General features: G+C 40.6%; 2 protein-coding genes across 2 annotated transcripts; one reads left to right on the top strand and one right to left on the bottom strand.

Annotated features, from left to right (window-relative positions):
- Positions 1 to 5,911: 5,911 nt before the first annotated feature.
- Positions 5,912 to 7,563, bottom strand: marveld1 (MARVEL domain containing 1). The gene has a single exon (XM_028603446.1). The coding sequence runs from the start codon at positions 7,286 to 7,288 to the stop codon at positions 6,791 to 6,793; it is 498 nt and encodes a 165-aa protein (XP_028459247.1). The 5' UTR covers positions 7,289 to 7,563; the 3' UTR covers positions 5,912 to 6,790.
- A 638-nt stretch (positions 7,564 to 8,201) lies between these two features.
- Positions 8,202 to 11,249, top strand: LOC114572222 (arginine vasopressin-induced protein 1). The gene is made up of 3 exons (XM_028603739.1): positions 8,202 to 8,410; positions 9,565 to 9,928; positions 10,033 to 11,249. The coding sequence occupies exons 2-3, from the start codon at positions 9,579 to 9,581 to the stop codon at positions 10,289 to 10,291; spliced, it is 609 nt and encodes a 202-aa protein (XP_028459540.1). The 5' UTR covers positions 8,202 to 8,410; positions 9,565 to 9,578; the 3' UTR covers positions 10,292 to 11,249.
- Positions 11,250 to 11,455: the final 206 nt, after the last annotated feature.

Raw genomic sequence — 11,455 nt, 5'->3', positions numbered from 1 at the left:
TTTAGCCACTTAGAGTTAAATTAAAGTTTTTTTTTTTTAAAAGAGGGGTTTGACAAAACCTAACCCAACTCAAGTCCACTTGTTCCCTTTTTAGAGCTTTCTCCTGGACTTTATAAACTTCATTTTTGAACTAGACTGAGATGAATCAACTATTTGACAAGGATAGCTGAGTAAGGAAAATGGGGAAAACACACAGCAAATGAATCATGTCAGTGCTTCTTAGGTAAAATGACTCACACAAAAAATGTCTCTGTTGGCCTCTGTGTAAATTCCAGTTGTTCTGATGTTGCAAGCTAACATTAAATTACTTGAGTGCTCAGCTTCTCACCATGTCTGAGATTATTTATCTAACTTCTATTGACACATTACCAGACCTCGTTCAAGCTATTGTACTGTATTTATTTTATCACATGGCATATAGCATTGCAGCATTGCACAGAATATGAGCCGCTACATAGATTTATTTAAAGGTGCCTTGCCACACGTATTTCATTACTTTGTGGTAATGTCTGAAGTTCTACCATGGACTTTGTAACATTTTTTTTGGAAAAAATGCCTTGGTTACCTTGTTTCAAGCCATTCTAGTGTTGAAAGCCTACAGGAAGACTCAGCTTGATTTCTGCCAGTTCTCATTAATATTCAGCAAGCTAAGCTGTTGTGTTGTGAATCTGATTGGCTAACAATTAGCCAATGAGAGCCTGGCTGTCAGAATCCTTTACCCAGCCCAACTGGGCGAGCTAATGAATAGTAATGAGCTCAGGCAATATGATGTCAGACTGACCAGCTTTTGTAATTGGCCTGATTTCTCCGCTTATTTCTTTTCAGTGGCTAGAGCTGACACAGGAGGTAGCAATTCATTTTCACATTCACAACATAACACATATGGACCTAACATATTTTGAAAAATGCAAGTAAAAACGGTTTTGTATGGCAGGGCACCTTTAACACTAAATTATAATTTGTGCCACTGCCTTCATCTGACATAATGGCTTAATAGAAGCTACATACTTGTATGCTGTGGCTAACAGATTGTTTTGGCTTACATGGTATATTTTACGGAAGAGGATTAGTCAGAAATCTAACTTTTTAAAGGTCCAGTGTGTAACGTGTTTAGTTGTTCATTATCAAAATCTGTGTTGCCTGTTCACAAACTTTTTCCTTTTTCATGAATATTTACCACCACCATCAATTCCAATTATTCCTTTTGGCTTGAAATTTTACGTTTGCATTCACATGAACTGGGGTAGACGCTCCATATTCATGCGCCATCTTGAAATACGTTAGTCGGTAAGGGACATACAGGACATACTGCTCCGCCTTTCGCGTTTTCGCTGTCACATGATAAACTCACAGGTGCTGCTAATGCTGCTAATTGGTATCGTAGCTTCCCGGCCCAGGCAAGTTTGAAGAAGGAAACATGGAGGACCACACGTATTCAAAATCCAAATCCAAATCCAGAAAACGTTGTTCCTGAAATAATCAAATTTTTGTTTTTTGAAGTGCTATTACACCTCCTAGTGGGTAAATTAAATAAATGTTTATAATATTGAGCAGTCAGGAATGATTGCAGTGAAATGTTATATTTGGACAGCTGCGTAATAATGAACTACATTCATTAAATATGTAAGGATTTTCTAATCACTTTTAGATATCATTATTTTTTACAGTTATTCTTCAGGAAATTGGACATTGTTATTTTGACTTTACTGTATTTTGCTTTAATGCACACTTTTGACAATGCAGTGTAAATATCAAATAACGCAAATATCAGGGTCTTCAATACATTTGCTCATTTTATGACCAGAATAAACTAAAGGGGATATTGTTTTGATTAGAACGGAAAATATACTTTTAAATGTGCGGTTTTTTCTCACAACTGCAGTGTGATGTAACAGAGAGAATCTGGGTGGTGCTGGGAAACAGTTATCAGGAATTTAAGAAGGAATGTTTGTTTTAATCCCCAGTGTGTTTTAGTGAGGTAAAAATAACAGGCGATGAATGGCAGAGGTGTCGCTAATTTCTACATTAATCAGTGTTCAAGAAACAGTTAATGTCAGACGACTTTCATTTCTCTCTTTTTAGACTCATTAACACTGTAACAGGCTCTCAACTGAATTGGCAGAGGAAAGGAAGTGGTGGTATTTTCAAGGCTCTATAAATAGCTATCATTTCCCACCACTGGCTGCCATTGCCCTCACGTAGCACATGAACACTGTAGCCATTCAGAAGTATTGTGTGGGGAAAAGCTGCGGCAACAGATGTGGAATCAGTAATCCCAGTCACCATGTTAGGAAACTATAAACTGGAGAGTGTCAGAGGCAAACTACACAACCTGCATGCCGAAACACTGCGCCCATTCATGCCTTACACAGACAGGAAATGTCAATCCCAGATTCCTGCTTAGATCTTTAAGTAAGGTATTTTTGCACATCACGTTTTGCTTTTTTTGCTGCTCATTCACTTGTTCTGTCAGTCTCCATCTGTTTTCTCATCTCCCCCTCTCATCTGCAGTGGAATGTGCATCTCAGCAGTAGCTGACAAAAGTGTGGGTTAAAAGGGCGCTGCTGTGTTCATGTGTCTGTGCATACATCTAGCCTCCCAAGCAAGACATGAGACGAGGACTGTCAGCAGGAAAACAAAAGAGGCAGACACACTCGGATTGAATAAAGCACATCCCCTGGGAATTACCCAACCAGGATTTTGGTGGGTAAGAAAGACGGGCCTCTTCCAGTGGGGAGCTGCTATTTGGATTTTAACCAACCAATTATGCACCTGGTTTAGTAAACTCTGTGTAACACCTGGCTCTGGTCTGTGAGAAAGTCTTGCAAAATCAAGGCTACCGAGTTGAAAGTCAGGACTGTGTACAGTCAAAAAGTAGGGGTTATAGTTTTAAAGTGTAGATATTTTTTAAATATTGAATGTCCTCTTGAATAATCCTGTTTTACACTACTGACATATGTACACTGAAAAGTCCTTTTGCGCAATAAATACTCTGTTCAAGTTCAGCTGATGCTAATACGAGGCTTCAGCAGTTAGTCAAATTAGACAGTATTTGATTGCTGAGCTTTGGTGGCGGGATAGTATCATAAAGAGGAAGTTAAAAAAGCCTATAACGTTGGAAAGCACCTAATGATATGAATAACTCAGAGAGCTTACGTCTCATATTAGCTTTGGTTTGTGATTAAGAAAGCATTTTTGCACACAAGGAATATGGATTTTGTCCCCACACCACTTACATTGGAATCACTTAAGCAACAGATCTAGACTTAAAATAAAATATGAACCCTTTAAGATAAGGAGTCTTTTCTTTTTTTTGTGTGAATATTTGTGGTGTTGTGTATCAATCAATCAATCAATCAATCAATCAATCAATCAATCAATCAATCAATCAATCAATTCTTCTTAAACTAATGATGACTCTTGAAGCAAGTGGTGTAATTATAAGATTTATACTTTTTTTATTTTAGCAAGAAGACTTGAATTAAATACTTTTGATGGCAATCATCTGGCCTGGTAAAATAGATCTGAATAAGACATGTTTTCTACCAGCTCCATTGTGTTCTGTACACCACTATGTTGGCAGGTAAGAAGCCAGTCAAAACAAGTTTCCAAGTTTATCAGAATTTTTACTGAGAGGGACAAAAGACATTCCTACCATTTCTCTATAGATTTACAATCTCTCTGCAGTGATTAAATTACAGCCATGAGTCTCAGTTATGTCATTGTTATACATTTGGACTTCAGAACTCATATTTTCTGCCAGCAAACTGTATCAATTTTGTTGATATCAGTCCATGGGATCAGCGTGCATGACACTGTACTTTCAGGGAGCGCCAGAGGAACCGTTTCGAGGAGCTATGATGACTATTGGACGTTGGGTTGGTCGCTTACAGACGGGTGGGAGAGCGCATACAGGAAATGTCTCTTTGGATGAGTGGCCAAAAGAAATATCACACAGTTGGCACTGCAGTGAAGCGCCTGGCTCTATAAGTCCTTATACCAATTTGTCTGGGTTTTCCTAACTGTCTGTGTAGCTGGAAAAAAATACAACAACCTTACTCTTGTGGTGCCCACACCCTTCTAATAGTGTCAGGAGGTAGGATTCAAAAATGTGTGTTATTACCTATGATTACACAGGTTTCTTGTTTGGACATGGATGTGTTGTTTGAGGATTAAATTCAAAATGGGCTCATACACAAAACTGACAAATCTGAAAAGACTCGACATCTATAAACTGTGGGCTGTGTAATAATAAGGAGGCTGTTAATGTGGGAAGCAGGGTAAATGTGGAGAATCATTTTCTTGCCTTAATTGTCAGCATATGCTATAGTTGTGAGTCATCCCAAACTTAAATGATCCACCATGGTTACTTTCAGTATCAAATTGAGCCCTGGATTCATTGCTTTGTTTATGCACCACACAGGGCTGTTGTGTATTGTCTCTATTTGGTTGTGTAGCAGTGTGTTTCCACAGGCACCGACACGTGGACAGGACAACACTTCTGTGGAAATCTCAGAGGGGGAGAGGAAGGGGGGGGTGCTCTAGAAGTGCTAGATTTATATCCTGCAGCTGCAACATTAACCCTACACTCCTGTAACTCTGGCCACAGATGTCACCTTGCACTTAACACACACACATTGTAGTTTTCCTGTCATCATTGCATAGAAAGGCCGCTGACCAAGAGGATGATATAGCCTACTGTACAGTTGTTCATTTACACACTAAATAGGCAAAGCATTTAACAGTTTCCCTACTTGCAGTTTGATCTGTCTCTGTCTTTATATGGTCACTTTTTTAGTTTCACTTCGCCTCTGAAATGTAACCAAAAAATAAGTCAAAGTTACACGTATAAATCAGGTAACAGCAGCTATTTCCTGCAAGCCGTAAGATATTTCTCACGTCTTTATCTTTTATTACTTTATTGTAAAGCTGCTGCATTTATATTCTAATCTCTGCATTTTTGTTGCCTTTGTTTGGATTCTTGATTATGAATCTGGAGCTGTGACAATGCAACATTTGATCTCTAATGCTCTTTTCCCAGAAGAACTCATCGCTTTCAGTTGGCAGCGGAACAAGAGGGAAGCAAAATGCCCAAAAAGGTAAAATGTGTGTTTATGTGTGAGTATTCTGCAGCATTTTTCACCATATGCACCAGGCCAGCAACAACAAGTTTGCAAAGTATAAACACAAATTTGTCAGAGAGCTACACAACTGTTCACATGTAGTGATGCTACTTTCCTGCTGACTGTATGAAGGCATCCAAACAGAGTTGTCACAGCGTGGCTTTGGTTTCTGTTAAACCAACTTGTCTGCAGCATGTGTTTTTAAGAACTGCATGCCGACTGGAATAGACGAGACATTGAATAATCTTCCACTGCTTAATTTTCATTGGATGAACATCAGCCCACCTCCAGAACCCCAACAGACTGTTCCGGTAAGAACAAGCCTCTTCCCAGATTATTACACACAACACGCACACGTTGTTTCCAAAAGTAGGTTAACTTTCATGCAACACACACACACACACATTCTTTCTATCATACAGCGTATGCATGCAGATTGTCAGCGTGTGTGTGTGTGCATGTGTGACTCTCTCCTCATCTGTTAGAGACACAGATAAGGATCTATGTCTTTCATGTCGTCAAGTGGCATTGCATATAAATGATCCCTGCTGATTAGCCAAGGCTTTTATCTCCCAACAGGAATTTCCTGAGGGCTTCCGTCACTAGTCCCTCTGAATCTGTGTTTCATTTTCAAAAAACCACCAAACGTGGCCCTGCTCTTTTTCTACTTTTAACTCAAAGTACTCAAACAAAATTAACAAAGCATTTTACAGTTTTCCTTGACGCTGTTTGTTTAAACACTTTTGCGTACCAATACATGCTCATAACCAAGGAAACATATCACCGGCTCTCACTTACTGCTCTTTATTCTTTGGCTTTTACATAATGGACACTTGAGGAATATTTTTGTTTAGCATACACATTGTAGCACCGATCACATCCATATTGTTGGATGTTGTAACAACCTGGTTGAGTAGCCTATACAGCATTCTGACAGAAGGCACTTATGAACCTGTTTGCAGCTTTTAAGTGAGACAAAACTAAAACAGAGCTGATCCAAAGGAGTAGCCTACCACGCTTCAGTAACTGTTCAGTATAGTTTGCTGTCGTACAAAAAAAAACACGTAAAAAAAATATATACATTAAAAAGGGCAATGAAAAGAATCCCTTGTAAAATAAATCCTATGAGGGGTTTTAGATGGACAGCTACTCAACACAAATCTACAAATGTATGTAAAGCCCATTGTATTGTAAACACTGAATATATGGCCACTATAATAGCACCTACTGGACTATTATAATGATTCTTTATAAAGGAAAAATTACATTAGCCTAAATTAGTGGAAAACAAACATAAGAGGTGGAGGCATGGCCTTAACTACAACTAGGAGACAGACACACGTGCCTTAATAAAAGGGGTACAATGCCTCAGACCTCCTAACACATCTCACCAATCAGACTCCCATCCTGGGTAGGCCTCTGTACCAGGAGCTGATTGGGTATTTTCATGTCAGCTACACTTAAATTCACTGACAGAATGATTTTGGATGCCTCACTACCAAAGTGGAAAGTTTGGTGTGGGGAGACAAGAGAGACACACCTGTGATTAGAGTAGCTGTTGAGTTAAATTACAGTGAAGTTAACTATTCATCATCTTGCTGTGGATACCCCACTAAAGGACCCATACCCCCTTCCCTCCCTGTTGCCATCACCCCCCTTCAGTCTTATCAGATGACCGTCTGTTCTCCTCGGCACTTCCTGCACGCTCCATTAATAACCGACAGGAGGTAAGCCAGGCAGCACAGGCAGGCGAACACGGCAGCTGTCAGGTAGACCTTGTACAGACAGAGGTGCTTGTACTGCTCCAGGTTGCAGTACGAGTTGCGATCCGTCTTGTAGATCATGACACCTATGGCCGGCAGGTAGAGCACGGCGGCGGCCACGTCGTGCGCCAGGTTGGTGGACAACCAGCGCTCCCCTCCCAGCAGCGGGACGAGGTCCTGCTTGTCCAGCAGGGTGAGGAAGAAAAGGGCGAGGGTGAGGAGCCAGAAGAGGACTGCGACGAACAGGACGAAGTGGATGGATCCTTCGTATTTGTTTGCGGCGATGGTGACCCACAACCCGGCTCCGAACACTATCTGCAGGATGCGGATAATTCCCAAAAAACTCTTGAGGAACTTCTGGATATTCTTCCTCACCTGCGACTGCAAAGGTTGGGGTGGCATCTCTCTCCTCCTCCAGTCACTCTCGGTCCCTTTTTCCCGAACAGGGCGGGTGCTTTCTGCCAGCTGCAAACAGCTGGGGAAATGAAGGGAAATAACGTGATGGGAGGCCGGGTTTGTGGTCTGAGAATGCAGCCCAAACTGGACAAGTTTATATAAAAAAAGAAGGAACTCTCTGTTCTTTCCACAGCCCCGGGGTTTTGAAATGAAAAACCTTGTATGTTTCGTCTTTTCCGTTTCCTCTGTTGAATGTAGCGTCTGTGTTGGGGGCTGGGTGATGGAGAGGGGCCGGCCTGTAATTCAAAGCCTGCTCCTCCTCTGCCAGATTTATCCATGTCCGCTCATCTGCTCATGCTTTTCTCCATGGTGTAGTTTCCCCTGGGGGGTGTGTGACCTCTCTCCTCCTGTCTTTTCGCTGAGAAAAGAGAAGTAGGCTTTATGAAAGTGAAGTATGACGAAATGTTAATGTGTGGACAAAATACAAGCATAATCATAAGGTTCCCATGCTTCAACCTATAGGCAATATTAATGTTTAAAAAAAAACAACATATTATATAGGCCTAATGATAATTGTAATGATAATACTAATGGCCTAATTGTAATAATACTAATAATAATAATAATAATACACTTTTTTTTATTCAACAGGATATATAACACAACAAAGAACCATGGTATTTAGAAGCCCATGCGTCATCCTGTTTGCGTCTTTCTGCGCAGCATGGTCACATGTTACTTCCCTCTCAAAATAATTGACAGACGCTTCTCGTGCCAGCTAGGCTTATTGACGTCAATGGATTTCAGCATGCACACCATACGTGGCCAGGAGGCGGAGCCCGCCACCCTCCCCTCCTCCCCCAAACCCGTGATTAGTCGAAATTAAGCGGTTTCCCAACCCCGACAGGAGGGACCAGAGGATCTCTCCATTCTCATTGGTTGTTTGACGACATTGATTTGTGATTGACGGTTGGCTCAAGGACAGAAATTGGGTGCAGGTAAAGTTGGACAAACAGACTTTCCTGCTGCATTTCAACCATTGTGGAAGCGTTCATTGATGAGGAACAGCGATGCAGAGGGATGTGCTGTTTGGAGCAAAGTGCACCGAATATATCAGTAAATCTTCGGGTAAGCAGAAGTCCTTTCATTTCAAACATGACTCTCACGGGATTCCTGTTTACTGTTAGCCGCAGCCAATGAAACCCAGCATAGGCAGTAGGCTACAGTAAATTGTTCAGCCTGCATCGTATTTAATCTTCTATAATAAGACCACGAATATTTCAAAGATGATGTCATATTTTATTTTTTCACGGACTCTTCGTATGCTTAGTTTTGAAAGGGATCCGGTTTATGCAAACAGTAGACTGGCAAGACACCGGTGGGAGGGAAATAATAGAGACGCCTGTGACGTTTGGTCAATGTTAACATACTTAAAAAGAATAGGTCTGTGAATGTGTAAGTTTTTTTCTGTGAAAAGCTGTATCCCATAATGATAATATGTGGGGAACATCAAAGGTGTGTCATCCAAATCAATTACTGTTTAGTACTGTTTAGTACTGAAGTTATGCACAGGACAAAGTAATTTCTTGCTCATTAAGTTGTTTGTGATGTATTGTATTGTTTACATTCCTTGGATAGACCTATCCTGAAAAAAAAACATGATATATATAGGACTAAATAGTAAATGTGTAATTAGGAATATATTATATTTAACATGTTTATGTATTTGTACTTACTTGGCAATAAATCTGATTCTGATCAGGAAAGTTAAGAGATCTGACACTTACAGAATGAAGCTTAACTAAAAGAGAATGTGAGACTCCATTCTTGACTTAGTAAAAATTATGTTTGATGAATTGATCCCAACTCTTGGTCTTCATTAGAGGAGTTTTCTTCTGCGTAAATTAAATAATCTGCTGTTGAAAGCTTTAGGGAAAGCTAGTAAGTGGACCTTTTATTTAAGATTATTTTGTCAAGCTGAAAGACCTACATGCAGTCATGATGTTGGTCACTCACTCAGCTAATACCTATCTGTGAGTGTCCCACTTAAAACCATTGCAAATTACCATCTGCAGTTTAATGGGCTTTAAAGCGCAGCGCGTCACTCACTTCCTAAACTAGGATTAGGGAATCAGAGCAGAAGTCTCCCAGCTGTCTATAGGTGTTGTGACGCACAATGTGCTCATGTACTTTATATGTTGTGTTCTGTTGTTGTTTTTTAAGCGTCTTTGACTTTTAATACACACCGTAATGAGTGGAAACTCTTACTGACTTCTCCACAGAGTAAAACTAGTGTATGCCACCTTTTCCTGTGTTTCTCTGGATGGATCCCGGACACGCCTCCCCTCCTTCATCCGTGGTGGCGGGCCCTTCCTCACTATGGCGGCTGGCTGAGAGGAGGAGCAGGAAGGCTGGCTCGGCGAACATTTTCAGCAACGTGAATCTCTGGCAGCTCCAGAGACTGTTCAGGGCAGCGGGCGATCAGGATGCGGAACAGAGAGCCCAGCTGGTTTGGGGTCACAGAGATGAGGCTGAACTGGCTCAGGCTTTGATAGGACTGAGGGGCCGAGGTCACAGGAGAGGGCTGAGGGCTAACGGGAGAGAGGCACTGGGCTCACACTGGCTACGAGCCTTCAATCACCTCAGGTAGAAAAACTGCAGACCTGATGTGATTTCATATACATTCACAACATTAATCATAGTGACTTGTCATCCATATTGTTTTCAACAACACTATTTACGTTGTTCAGAATCGGGGAGAGCTCTTCAAGCAGCCAGGGGAAGGATGCCGGGGAGGAGAGTGATCCTGAGACAGGAGCACACAGCAGTCCAGAGCCACGCCGGCGCACCTCCGTAGGGACAACAGGAAGAGGTACAGGGGCCACAGTGGTACTAACTGAGAGCCAGGGCCATGCGGGGACTTCTGAGAGAGCACTTAGAAGCAGCTCAGGAATGAGGAGAGGAGGAGAGAACAACCCAGAGAGATACCTCCACAGAATAGTCCACTGACTTGACCAAAACCACTGAGATGCAGAACTGACTTTGAGTCTGTGAGAGCACTTCAGTCTGCACAGCCTAATCGTTTCTCCTGAAAACACATCTCATGTGTTCGCAAATTGGAGCTAGGTTGAATTAACTTCTGGGAAAGGCAACAGTTACAACGACAGTATATTGTAGGTTGAAAGAATTTAATATTTTCTCATAATGCCATAATGTCTGGCCTTCTCATTGAAATGATCAGATGGCTGTATACCCATACTGCACTGTTACTTGTTGCAGACACATCTCCATCTGGATACTGAAGGTAGCACAAACCTCTGACTGGCCCCTGGTTTCTCACAACTTTATATTGAGGTTACCTCTCAACAACAGCCTTATGTCTTTTCCTAAATTCATCCCAACACTTACACTAACCATGCATACTGATACAGTGGATGTGAACAAGTTATTAATTATGATCACTGTATGGCAAATAAGTCCCTTTAAAAAATGATTAAAGTGACTAGTATTAATATTCTAATATATGGCTGCACTGTGGATGAACTTAGAGTTATATCCACCTCCTGTACCACAAAAAGCCATATATGTAGATACGTGTAGTTTAAGCCACTAAGTTTATTTTTGTGGTTACACAACACTATGAAATGGGAAGAGTGCAATGGGTGGAATGTCGGTGTCATGAGATGTAGAAATGCATATCCATATACTGCACATTCAGAGATGTTGACTCAAACTTAATGATTCAACACATAAGAGTAACCTCTGCCAGTCACTGGTTTGAAAGTGAAGTAAAGACAAACTTAAAAAAAGTAATGTTCTCATATTAAAATGTTTATTATCACAGTGTGAAAACCAACTTTGCCTATGATAAGACTTTCAATGTCACTAACCTTGATTACGCCTTTGGATAATACTGTTATATTGTGTAATGTTTAGATTTCTGGTAATAAAGAAGTGAGTCTTTGTATAGTTTGTCATGTTTTTCTTTATACAGTTATAACACTGACCATTTTAAACAATTTTTTCAGTAAGTAATGAAAATATTTCAGTTTACTGAAATGGCTTAAAATGTATGTGCGTAAGTTTTTATTAACATATTTATATATACTTTTTTATAATATAAATAAAGCATTCGTCAGTCTGTAATTTTTGGCTGCTCATTTTCACTCTTGT

The sequence above is a fragment of the Perca flavescens genome, chromosome 17 (assembly GCF_004354835.1).
Source record: "Perca flavescens isolate YP-PL-M2 chromosome 17, PFLA_1.0, whole genome shotgun sequence".
NCBI lineage: Eukaryota > Metazoa > Chordata > Actinopteri > Perciformes > Percidae > Perca > Perca flavescens.
Note: the sequence above shows the minus strand (reverse complement) of the source record. Positions and strands in the feature narration are given on the sequence as shown.

Coding starts and splice junctions, on each gene's coding strand:
- marveld1 (XM_028603446.1), bottom strand. CDS start 7,288: ATGCCACCCCAACCTTTGCAGTCGCAGGTGAGGAAGAATATCCAGAAG.
- LOC114572222 (XM_028603739.1), top strand. CDS start 9,579: ATGCCACCTTTTCCTGTGTTTCTCTGGATGGATCCCGGACACGCCTCC. Junction 9,929..10,032: donor CGAGCCTTCAATCACCTCAG/GTAGAAAAACTG, acceptor TACGTTGTTCAG/AATCGGGGAGAGCTCTTCAA.